Source organism: Calypte anna, chromosome 9, assembly GCF_003957555.1.
Source record: "Calypte anna isolate BGI_N300 chromosome 9, bCalAnn1_v1.p, whole genome shotgun sequence".
NCBI classification, from domain to species: Eukaryota; Metazoa; Chordata; class Aves; order Apodiformes; family Trochilidae; genus Calypte; species Calypte anna.
In genome coordinates, this window is record NC_044255.1 from 260617 (window position 1) to 273384 (window position 12768).

At 39.6% G+C, this 12768-nt stretch overlaps 2 protein-coding genes across 8 annotated transcripts in view; one reads left to right on the top strand and one right to left on the bottom strand.

Annotated features, from left to right (window-relative positions):
• Positions 1-1332: 1332 nt before the first annotated feature.
• On the top strand, positions 1333-8938 carry LOC103527321 (thiamine transporter 2). Its single transcript, XM_030456058.1, has 6 exons — positions 1333-1365; positions 1458-1614; positions 3246-4041; positions 6012-6204; positions 6715-6856; positions 7652-8938. The coding sequence occupies exons 2-6, from the start codon at positions 1465-1467 to the stop codon at positions 7772-7774; spliced, it is 1404 nt and encodes a 467-aa protein (XP_030311918.1). The 5' UTR covers positions 1333-1365; positions 1458-1464; the 3' UTR covers positions 7775-8938.
• An 81-nt stretch (positions 8939-9019) lies between these two features.
• AGFG1 (ArfGAP with FG repeats 1) overlaps positions 9020-12768 on the bottom strand; it is a 36232-nt gene continuing 32483 nt past the window's right edge. For 3 of the 7 annotated variants that reach the window (XM_030456054.1, XM_030456057.1, XM_030456051.1), the window contains 3 exons: positions 10836-10994; positions 10121-10212; positions 9020-9762 (listed from right to left, as the gene is read on the bottom strand). In XM_030456054.1, coding sequence (XP_030311914.1) covers positions 9703-9762; positions 10121-10212; positions 10836-10994 — 311 coding nt within the window. In that variant the 3' untranslated portion in view covers positions 9020-9702. The remainder of the gene's footprint in view (positions 9763-10120; positions 10213-10835; positions 10995-12768) is intronic. The other 4 variants (XM_030456055.1, XM_030456053.1, XM_030456052.1 and 1 more) reach the window with 3 other exon arrangements.

Consider the following 12768-nt stretch of genomic DNA (forward strand, 5'->3'; position numbering starts at 1 on the left):
GTTCGCTGACAAAACTTGTGAAGGAGAAAGTATCCCCAGCACTCTTCATGGACAAATTGGGTGATGAATTATCACTAATATTTATATTCTGTTAACATTTTATCAAGTTTAAAGAAACCTTTTAGGAAACAGGCAAAGATACTTCTTTCTACTTCCATTCCTAGAGGTCACTTTCTGACTTCTCTTCAAGAAAAAGTTTTCCTAGGAGGAAACTGCACATGAACCCACAGCAAATGCACCACAGCCACGGCTTTGACAGGTAACTGACTGTCTTTGTAGTTATCTGAGAGTGTACTGGCCACTCAGTTGTTCAGTGCATTTGGAAGGGATGCAGTATTTATCCTTATTTCATTGATCAGCCCAGGGTTTAATATTTTCTTTTGAAAAGATAACATATCAAAGGATTTCAAAGCAGATGTACAGAGCTAAGGTTGGGACAGACAGACAGACACACACATATACACACAATAATTTGTGAGAGTAAAATGATAGAGGCAATAATTTGAAATCAAGTTTCAAAGTTAGGGTTGGTTTCAGTAACCTTCCTCTGGGGCCATAGAAATGGTAATATACTACTTATGCTAAATATAAATAAATGTAATCTCACAGTGCAAGTAGAAGCACTTTATCAAAAGTGCCCACTATAAAATGGAATTTAACAATATAGAAGAAATAATTTGTAAAAGCTTGACTAAACATCAGTCAGTGCTTTGTTTTCATGCTGTTACGGTTTCAGAACATTCTTGCTTCATTTGTTTTCCAGGAATGGTGGAACCACTGGTAGGTGGTTATAAAGCAGAACAAGTTAAATAAGCTTTAAAACCACAAATCTCTTTAGATTTCTTTTTTGCTGTCAACTACAGTGAAGAAACAAGTCCCATTCTTTTTCTTTTAACCACTTTGAAAAGTGAAGCTTCCTCCTTTAGATTTGTGAGAAGGTATCACAAGCAGATGGTTCCTGCATCTTTACTTACTGACTCAAATTACTAGGGTGCAACAGATACTATGATTATTAAAATATCTTGAAGGAACTGAGCTCACTTGTGAACTAGCTGGCTGGTGGCTTATATTGTCTGCAAAAAGGCTTGTACTTCTATTGTTCCACTGGTCTCTCAAGCAGCAAATCAGCAGAAAAAAGCCTCCTTAAGCCTACTCATTTATTCACAAATGAGGCCATAATAGAACTTCATCCCTCCTCTGTGATACATCCACTGAATTCTAAGTGTGTCATTAAGAACCACCTTTGATAGGTGGCACAGACACTGGAGTTTACCACCACCCACACTCCTTGATCCAGGTTGTTCATTAACAAGCTGCATCTGCCATCACTGGCAGCTCTAGTGAAAGGAGCAGGGCTAGATAAAAGTAAACCTACAAATAAGTTTTTACCAGCTGTGAAGAGCATCTTCCAAATTCCTGGTGTTGTCATTTATTCACCACCTTTTCTTTTTTTTTAGATAGACTATGGATTGTTGGAAGGAAGCCATGGGCCGCAGCTGGATTTATCCCACTCTGATCATTTGCATAAATGGATTTTTCTCCACTATGAGACCATCAGAAGCTTTCCTCACTCCTTATCTGACTGGACCAGACAAAAACTTAACGATTGAAGAGGTATGTAACTATTCTTTTAATAATTAAAATGCTTAAAGAAGTAAGTCTTACAGCAATGACTGAAGAGAAAGCATTCAATAATACAGATACATTTCATCAAGAGATTCAAGATATTTCTGGAAAAGGGTAAGAACTCACCTCTTGCAGAAGGTCAAACATTTAAAGTCCCTACATTCTTAGGGCTTGGAAACTACTTCAGTAGTTGCTTAAGAAATGGATGCTTTCAGCAAAAACAGGTCAGCCAGTTCCTCTCCCCACCTATAAGCCCAGAGGAGGAGAAACACTTAAGAATTATTTTGACTTATCATGGAATTGATTACACTGACAGTGACAGAGTGATTGCAAATAAGGAAACCAAACAGACTTCCCCTTATGAACTGTTCAATTATTAACTCCACTACAAGACTGTTTTATGCATTCATTGCCCTCTGGAGGTCACATACATATTCAATTTTTTTTTTTTTTAATAAAAACATGCAGTGTTTGTTTCCTTGTTCTGCTCTCCTGTCAAGCCCTGTTTCAGGAGCAGGCTCCCCAACAAAAGGGGCTGTAGTTCACAAGTGGCTGAGTCATGGATCTAATGGTATAATAAGATGACAAGCTCACTACACCCACATACAGCTAATACGAAGCAGCCATTCCTGATGAGTAGTAGCAAACATTCATGCAGAATTTCCTAGTACATTATGAAAGATACCAGTATAAACCAAAGTTTTTTCTGAGAAAAGGTATTTGTGGCTTGGGTTATCATGTTTTGTTTCGTTTTTCCCTTTAATACTATTATTTTTTTTTAGCCACAAAGGAGATTTTCCTCCTTTACATTTAAAAATGCACACATGGCAAGATAGAATGCCTTAATTCTGATTTCAGCAAAAGTCCTTCACTCAGTAAGTGCAGTGCAGATACTGGCTTTTAAGCCAAATTCATCTCTGGTAAGCTAATTCTTTTCATTTCAGTCAAACACCAAAAAATTCTTATCAAAGTCCACAGAAACAAAAGAAGTCAACCAGAACGCTACAGTGAACCTGCTGCTCACCATGCCACTCTACTAAAAGCTCAGAAATGAAAAGATAACAAGCTACTATTTTTCCTTCAGGTGAAACAGTTCCTCTCTAGTCTACTTTCTCAAGCAGAGAATGAGTGATCAAGGACACCCTAGCAAATCCAGCACTTCCTAAGACCTTCACAGATCCTGCAACATGCACATCACAGAAAACTTAATCTATGGATTTATCTAAAAGGAGTCAACATCATGGCTGCAGTTGTAGTCAAGCACTGAGCTTAATAGTGACAGCAAACAGCACCTTCCAACCTAAATGCAGATGAGTAAAAAAAAAAAAAAAAAAAAGAGGAATTTGTTTTCAGAGCACCAGTGCATTGAAGACCAACTGAATTTTCCCAAAATACTGTTCCAAAGACTTGCTCACTTCTTATGCTTTACATTTGAAGAAAATGGAGATGGTGAAGATAGCACAGGAACACTCACCTCAGGAAGTTAAAGTCTGCACAATTCACACAACTCAATAATTACTGTAACAACCATGTTCCTTCAATACAACCATCAGGAAGCTTAAACCACAATACTTTCAGTCCTTTAAAAAGAAAAAAATTCCTTTTTTACTCTCTTCCAGGTTACAAACCAGATTTTCCCAGTGTGGACATACTCCTACCTCGCGCTCCTCATCCCCGTCTTCCTCATCACCGACTACGTGCGCTACAAGCCCGTCCTCCTCCTCCAGGGCATCAGCTTCATCGTCACCTGGCTCCTGCTCCTCTTTGCACGTGGAGTGCTGGCCATGCAGGCCGTGGAATTCTTCTACGGGATGACAACAGCCACTGAGGTCGCCTATTACGCCTACATCTACAGCGTCGTCAGCACCGAGCGCTACCAGCGGGTGACGAGCTACTGCAGGAGCGTCACTCTGCTGGCAGCCACCCTCGCCGCCCTGCTGGGACAGCTCCTGGTTTCCCTGGCAGGTGTATCCTACTTCCACCTCAACGCCATCACTTTGGCTTCCGTCTCCCTGGCCTTCCTCTGCTCTTTTTTCCTCCCCACGCCCCACAGGACTATGTTCTTCCACAGGAAGGACGGCCCAGAGGCTCTCCCGGCGCCACAGAAAGGCCTCGATTCCCTCAGGCCGGAGGACCGGGACTCGGGATCTGACGGGCAGGGACCCGCACCCCAGCAGCAGGCAGAGGGTGCCCAGGCCCAGAGCAGTGTGCTCAGAGTGCTGGTGCAGCTGAGCAAGGACCTCAGGGATTGCTACAGCTCCAGGAAACTTCTCTACTGGTCCCTGTGGTGGGCTCTGGCTACGGCGGGCTTTAACCAGGTTGTGAATTACATCCAAGTGCTCTGGGACTTCAGAGCCCCCTCTCACAGCTCAGCAGTGTACAATGGAGCTGTTGAAGCAATAGCAACTTTTGTAGGTAAGTAAAAGATCATCAGCACGTACCTGTAGCCCCCCCAATGCTGATGGCATTCTTCAGCAATGTCTCTGGTGCCTGTTTTATTTTCAGTGGGAGCCAACGTCAACAACAGCAGCCTCCAATATGTAATATCCAAATACTGTGCAAAACATGCTTTCACTCTACAATTTTATCAGTGAGGCATTCAAAAATAGTCTTTAAAAATATATCATATATATTTTTCCTTGTTAGTGGAATCTCATTCCAAATTGCAGTCCAGAAACCCTGTGTGATGACACCCTGTCCATTCCTCCCTCACACACACTTAAGGTAGGTGATACAAAAAAAAATATATTTAAAGTACATTTTAACAAATAATCTGTCTAAACACACATTGTCTGGAGCAGTGCATTTCAGGTAAGTGCTCCTGAAGAAAGATCTGTATTCTGATCAATGAGTTTGCCTCTGGATGTGATGTACAAGGAAAGGCTGTGAAAGCTGTAATTGCTTGGCCTTGAGAAAACAAGGGAGCTGATTAATGTACATGAATACTGGAAGGGGAGGAGTAAAGAAGACAGAGCCAAACTCTTCCTAGTAGTGCCCAGTGACAGGACAAGGGCCCAGGAGCACAAATTTGTATTGTAATTTGGCCAGAGGTTTCAACATTCCATACCTGGATTTCAAAACCTAGACACCATCCTGAGCACCTTAGTCCAGCTGATCCTGTTCTAGCAGGGCTTGGTGACCTCCAGAGTTCTTCCAACCTCAACTGTTGTGATCCTCATTGGTGATTTGGTCCATTCAAATGGCATTCCTCTTCAGACACAGATCAGAAGGCATATGGATAAAGTGCAACTACATTTAAATAGCTGTGCAGTACCAACAGAGCCTCATTTTTAAGCACACAGTTATGTTTCCTTGATACCAGGAGCTTTATCTTAAATTTCCACAGGGAACTCAGTTTACTCTTTCTCCCTGCAATCAGCATGAAAATGCATTTTACTAAAGCTGTCCCAAACTTGTCAGACTACTGGTTTGAGCAGTGTTCCCAAGGGCTTTTGTTGCTTTTATACCCTCTGGCACTTTACCCTATTTCAAGTGCAGAAAGAAGTACTCAGAACCTCTGGGAACAGCAGTGATGGAAAAGAGGAGGAGATATGACTGATATGACTGAGTTCTGATGAAGAGGACATGTAACTAGCAAATGAAGTCCCAATTTTACACTGCTGTGCTAGCCTGCCTGAAAACAACTGGGCTTCTGGTACTCTCTGGACTCTTAGATGACTGCTGAATAACCTGCCTGGTCCCTATACACTTCTCTTTGTGTCTGAGCTAACCTCAGGATACTGTGTTTCAAAGAGCCTTCACAGATCTAAAGGAATCTCCCTGCTAAAGAATAATTTAAAAAAACCAGCACACAGCTGAATTACCTTCTGGCAGCAGCAGAGAGTATGACTCCAAAACTGAATAGGGGAGAAAAGTAAATCTCATTACTACAGAGAATAAAAAAATATCAAATTTGGACTGTTACATAACACATGAATAAGGGCTTTTACTATTCGTGATGGTCAATAAGGCACCAACAAATGCATAGAATTTGTCACCAGAAGCTTAAAAAAAAAAAGAAAAGAAAGCTTTCATAAAGAAACCATGAAGGAGTGCAATAAATTTCTCCAATATACTTCCATATTTTGGCAGAAAATGCTTAGTGGGATTTTTTTTTTCTCAGTTACAAAGAATAACAATAGACTGAACACTGCTGCCTCCAGCCTTAAGCATGAGGAACTTTTTTAAAGTAAAAAAAAAAACCAAACCCAAACAAGAAGACTTCCACACCACTACCTGAAAACACAAGCCACACCATTATTGAAGCTCACTGTGGCTTTAACAGTCCCAAGAGCTCCTGGCATGGTTCACTGATACACTTAAGCAATGGCTCTAGGAGGACAGTCAGTGTTTCAGAATTTGAATTGTTACTTTTAAATTTTTAGGCTCAGCAACATCCATGGCAGTTGGATATGTCAAAGTAAACTGGGATCTTTCTGGAGAATTGGCTTTGGGGATTTTCTCTGCAATGGATGCTGGTTCCCTGTTCCTCATGCACTTTACAGACAACATCTGGGCATGCTATGCCAGTTACCTTGCCTTTAAGGCATGCTACATGCTCCTTATAACCATAGCAACGTAAGTAAAACACACAACTGTTCTAATAACATGGATTTAAATCAGCAAATGTCATGTTTTTAAATTTATCAAAGTTATACTGGAAGTCTCCCTAGAAATAAGATTTAGTGAGTCATGATAGCAGCATGTACTATTTCTAGCTTATATAAATCTACACTTAAATTATATAATCTAACCATTACAATAGGTTACTCTAAGTGAGACACTACCTTATTCTGCATTTAGCTGTTAATGATCTTTGTACAACTGTTACCTAAATGGTCAAACATATGCAAGTCTTTATTTAGCAAAAATACTCACTCAGATAAGTAGGATTCACAGAAGTGCCCAACTCAGAAAAATAAGGACCTTCTGCCAAAATGAAGCTGCTAAAGCTTAGTAAACAAGACTTAAGATGCTTTAGGTTATGGAAGAATCCACTGTGTACATTAAATTCTTCCCAAACTTCCTCCTATAACTAAAATATAAGAGTCCACACTGTGCATAGTTAACCTGTACATTAATTTTCAGCTTTCAGATTGCTGTCAACCTAAGCATGGAACGTTATGCTTTGATGTTCGGCTTCAACAACTTTGTTGCACTGGCAATTCAGACAATTTTAACTCTTGTTGTAGTAGATTCAAAAGGTCTGGGACTGGATATCAGCACCCAGGTAAGTTCCATTACTTTGCTCTAAAAGAGGGTTCTGCTCCAGGATTTCCCTTTGGGAAGATACTGGGTAAGGACAGTTTAGGAAAGCTTGGGACAGTTACTCACTTGAAAGAAAGGTTCCTTTAATGTAACTGGCAGTAGATAACACAACCTATTTGTCCTCTGGTCCTTCCAATTTTGCGTTTCTGCAATGATTTTAAGAGTATTTTCATAGAGTAGAAGGTAAAGACCAAGATCTATTACTCAGAATGAGGTTTTTTAAAATTAAATGTTTAATTTTAAATGTTTACTATTCAGAACTTTATTGTCAAAATAGCCTGAATAGAAACAGAAAGCAAGCTGAAAGAATCTATGGGTCTATTACCAAGGCAATTCTAAGTTCCATGGTTTCATTGGATGCATCTTTAGATTCATGCAATTCTGAGAATTAACAGCCTCATTACCATTTATTCCAATTAAATGTCTAAAATTAAAGTTTAACCAACCTTACATGATGATCAAACTCCAACCTTCTAGCTTTCATTTTTTCAGAGAACAGTCAAAAAGTCCTCCCTGACTGAGGTGGGGAGAGGATGCATGTCACAGAGTATTCACACCCCCTCCTTATACTACCACATTTGTCTGAGAGTATGAAATCAAGCAGCCAGGCTTCTTGAATCCTTTCAACATGGGATCATTTTGGGCCACAGGGAGTGACAGGGAAGGCAAGGCAACAATGGAGGGACATCCAGTAAACTATTAAAAACTGCTTTTGCTGTTAGGTGACTCTCCCTTCTTCTCCACCTCCATTTCCCAGTTTCTCATTTATGGCAGCTACTTCACACTGATAGCTGGAATTTTTCTGATCAGAAGCATATACACCATCATCTCCATCAGATGTAGAAATACCAGTGTGGTTGGTGAAGGCATCAACCAATAAGTAAGGAGAGAAAAGTAATACCTGCAACCAAGAGCACAGAGGCTGCTGCATCATCAGAAGAGTGCCCATCAAGGAAGACTGCTATCAGCACCAAGAGCTTTGTCTACAGGATGGTGTGTTTTGCCACTTTTCTTCACCAGCAGCTCTAATGCCAAACAATCCTCAGACCATCTTCTACTTCAAGTCAAATTTAATTCTCTCACACCAAAATGTGTATTAGCACCCACTGAGCACAACACCCAAGCACACACCGATGCCTGAACCTAACAGCAGAAAAGCTCTTAGAACACACACCTTTCAACTCCCACTCCTACTGAGTATTTCAACTCAGGCAGAAGATATTCAAAAATTTCTAGGGATCTAAAGAAGCAGTTGCCCCCATAGCAGGAAGATCACTTGTTGGAAAGATTGCCACAGAAAACTTGTGAAAACGTAAAGACTTGGTCTACTAGAAGCTGTGACATGCATTTTTAAAGCAACTTAAATAATAAAATCAGTTTTTTTCCAAAAGACACTACCTCTATGTTCAAAAGCAGACTTCAATGCTACATAGCACAGCAATACTACTTCAGTTTTAAAAAATGGCCAAAGCAGTCATTTTGGACTCCTTTCAGACAATGCACTCCTCAGAAATCTTTAGTTGCAGGACTGTTAGGGAAATACATCATTACATATGGATAAACTTACTGATACAGTGACAGCTTTACTGTGAATTTGTTGGAGATGTACAACACATATTAACCTCTTTTAAGTGTCTGAATGGGTAAACATATGCACACTAATTATGTCTGGAACTGTCATCACCCCCAAAAACTTCCTTTTGGAAGCAGAAAACCCTTCTAAACTAGCTTATTTTTAAGCCATGGGGAGACACTTATTTCACATACTCTTCTGATCACAACTAAGTCTTGTTCAGAGACTGTCATTAGCTTACCTATAATAACTTGTCTTCTGCAGCTAACCATTTCTTGAGTAACTACCCTCCCCAGAGCTTCCAGTGTCCATCATACAGCTATTCTGTCAAAATAATCCAACTTCACTGAACATTTTCCTGATTGATGGGTCACTTCACTTGAGCTAGAACAGCAACACAAAGAAACGTACATATCCAAGTGAGGCATGGGAAAATTTTAGGTTTAACTCAATTTTAAATATATTGCTCTTGCTAGTTGATCTGTAAGATTCAACATAGGTACATATTTTAACCCAATAAAATGTTACTGAACAGAAATAATGCTACACAATTATTTTTTCTAATATTTATTTTTTTCACCTGCAAACTGTAGCAAAACATGATCAGCTTTATTATGCAGACAGGTATCCCTCTAACATTAGAGATTTAGGCATGTATAAATAGAAGAGCTCTTAGGAAAGGAAAACATTTTGAGAAATGAACAAACCTTCAATTTAACTTCATGACTTCCAATACCAATGGTTAAAATGATGTAGCTCATTCATTCCAAGAGATACAACAGCACCTTAAAGTGGCTGATCTATTTCCCAGTAACATTTTTCACATAACAATGTGTTAAAGTTACAAATACTGATATGCACAAATAGCTATTTTCTAAGAAAAATATGTACAGTACTGCAGCATAATGAATGTGGTATCTGCAATAACTTATTAGCCAATTTTAATATACATGATACCTCTATGTTTTACCTGCCAGTTCACAGGTTCAAGGATGTTACCACAGCCCTCTGTTTTGCACGTTATAACCTGGTGGGGGGTTGATTTTCTTGGGTTTCGTGTGGTTTGGTTTTTTTTATTTATTTTTTAAAGGTACACAATGCAGGCTTTTATTTTTACTTCTTAAAGACTTCTTCTGTGTTTAAAGCTAATATCAGTGAAACAAGACAACAGTGCAAGAGGCGCAGAGATGTTATGTGACCACATAAGAGTTCTTTTGGGTAAAGTGTCTATAAGGCTATAAGAAAGGATTGGTTGATGAGCTTCCTGTTGGAAATTGTCCTGTTGGTGCACCAGCCTGGAAAGAAAGAAAAAGTCAAAGAAGGAAGTAAGACAACACTGAAAATATTTTTTTCCGTATCATAAATCATAAATGTATATATAAACAAAAAAAAGCCCATTAGGAAACATTTCTGGTTTATGCTGCAGTTTTTTTTTTTTGTGATTCTCTTTAAAACCATGGTATACAAGTACTTAACAGCCTTACAAATGCCATGTCATTGTAATAATCAATTGCATTCAGGAGATTCACATGCTGCTTTCCCTTATTTGAAGCAAAAACAAACAAACAAAAGCTATGTGTCTCTCTAAATTAAGCACCACAGTTTATGCCTATTTGGACATACAGAGGTTATTAATACCATGCAACAACTCACCATAAAAGGGTTACTAGATACTCCAACAGCTGCAACTTGTCCAAAAGGAGTTACTACAGGCTTTGCCTGTCCAAATGCAGCAAAACCTGCTCCTTAGAAAGATAAGTGAGAAAGAAAGATAAATACTAGTAACCAACCTTCAAAGAGTTCTTTGCTGCAGCTCCCACACAAAAATAAGTGGAAGATTGGACCACATGATCAAAAGGATTGATCATACACTCCTGATAGTGTTAAGTGTATACAAAACACCACTAGGGCTATTGCTTGTTTGGTTGGTTTGTTTTTCAGCTGTCTGGAACTAATCAATTTCCAATTTCTACATCTGCATTCTACATACCTAGATGTTATTTTATCATTTAAATTTAGGGAGACAGTGAGTATTTCCCAATTTTCTTGCCTGTGTTCTATGAGTTAGAAAGAACACTCCAATTGGTTGCAGACACTCCAAAAATGAAGACAAAACAATCCTGCTTGCATAAAAACCACGGGAATACTTACAACTTCTGTATCAGACTATGGTAAAACCTCAGTTATATCACTGCACACAGCCAAACCACAAAGTTCAGCTACAGAGCCAAAACAGAGTGTGAGAACCTATAAACAATGTTATTACCCAGTTCATAGAGAAATAAATACACATCCTCGACTGCTAACTTACATCGTTTTCTTTATTTGTCTGATGTAAATAAGATTAACTAAAAGGTATAAAACCTACCATTTGGCTGCTGAGGAAAAGCAGTCTGTTGAGGAAAAGCTGCCTGGGTTGGGAACGTTGGCTGCTGGAAGTTGCCACTGTAACTAGTAGGAAGACTGTAGGAGGCAGGAGTTCCAAATCCCGCAGGCATGCTCATGGATGCAGTACCAAATGTTGCTGCTGGTAGGCAAAATATCAAATTATTGGTAAGAAATCAGTTGTTTCAGGAGACCAATTACTACACCACCATGCTAAGAAATGTCTCCTAATGCCTTGGTGACCACGGACAAGCAAACTTCCATCTCTACAGCCACTGAACTTATTTTTCAGTTTGGATCATCACCAGCTAGGTGCAAAATTTACTTTTGCCCATTAAAAATGAATGGAATCTGTAGAGAAACAAGATAAACCAGGTGCCTCGAGTTGCCAAAGAGAGAATCCTTATCTTGGCTTCCCTCTGCTCAGGGGTTTCCAATCCAAAGAGCTTGCTGGTCATACCTTTCAGGGAGAGTGTTAGCCCAGGCACTTTTTCAAATCAGGGAGAATGTTCCTGTTGCCAGCTCCTCACACTGCTGCTTCTTTAGACATCTGTACGGTGCCTGCATTCTCCACCAAATGTTGTGGGAAGGGCCTTTCTTGCTCCTGAGGCTCGACGAGCTGCTGGCCTCTCCATTGCCTTGCACAAGAGTGAGCTTCTCTCTGTGGGTGTGTGTCCCACCTTTATTGGCCCCTTGGTAATAGGGGGCCTGCCCTAACCAGGCACAGGTGGACTCACACCCACTCCCTGGCAACTCGAGGCACCTGGTTTATCTTGTTTCTCTACAGGAATCACTTAAAATTCACTAGATTCAGCACATATATACTTTCTGACAGTAAATTAATTTTTTACATTAACATGTAGTTCCCCCAGAGGTTTTTTGGTAAGCATCAGAAACAAGCACTTTCTGGCAGCATAAGCTCCTCTGTTTTTCTCATTCTGAGAAAAGCATGAAAATCTTCCTAGTTCAAGGTGCATTACATGAAGTTACAAGTTTAAAAAAAAAAATATGGGATACATGCACCCCTTCTCTCTTTATCCCCTCCTTAATGCTACTTCACAGGAAATTGTCACCATGCACATTATTTGCACACAAAGTTCCTACTGCAAAAGCTCTTACTGTTGTGGTAAGACTTAAAACAAAAAATCCCCAACTTGACATCTGATTCTCTGCTGAACATTTCAAGTAGAAACCACACAGCTCATATGCAATTCCACATGCCCTCAGCAAACAAACAGGAGCACATCAAGTGCAAAAAACATAATAACAAAACCATTATTCTGTCTTTTGGGAGTTATCCTTGAAAGGAGAAGGGTATAGACCTTTTTTTTGATACAAATACAGACACTAGGCATTTTATTCTAGTCCAACATTACACATTTGAACATTCTGTTTTGACATGTTCAAACTAAGACTTCATACAAGCTCAATTGCTTTGAAAATATATATATTTAATGCATATAGCTTAATTACTAATTGAAAAATTTACCCTAAATGTATTCAAGGGCAAGACAAACTGTTGACAAAGCACAGGGAAAACTAATGCACTAACACACTTCTCATGTTACAGGTAGGGTAGCTATTCAACAGGAAAACTTGCTAGGAGAACACAACAAAATGAGCAGTGACTTGGGACATCCCAAAAGGCATCAAGCTACTGTTGGTAGAAACTTGCAAGAGTCACTCAACTTGTTAGCATGATTAGAATATCAATAATGGTTTTGTTTCAGTTGCTTAGGAGGCTGGCTACGTTTGCTGATCTGACTGCCCAGCTGCCAAACACCCACACCCACTCCATTTTGGAAACCAAGTCTTCCAAAATTCTACGTGCAGAGAACCAGATAGGCTATCAAGAAGCTTTACAAGCAACAACTTTTACAAGCCACAAGAAACTTGATACCAAATGTGGCCACCTA

Excerpts from the sequence above, each read along its gene's own strand:
- LOC103527321 (XM_030456058.1), top strand. The coding sequence starts at position 1,465 with ATGGATTGTTGGAAGGAAGCCATGGGCCGCAGCTGGATTTATCCCACT. Across the intron at positions 1,615-3,245 it reads AAAACTTAACGATTGAAGAG|GTTACAAACCAGATTTTCCC; the intron begins GTATGTAACTAT and ends ACTCTCTTCCAG. Across the intron at positions 6,205-6,714 it reads CTCCTTATAACCATAGCAAC|CTTTCAGATTGCTGTCAACC; the intron begins GTAAGTAAAACA and ends ATTAATTTTCAG.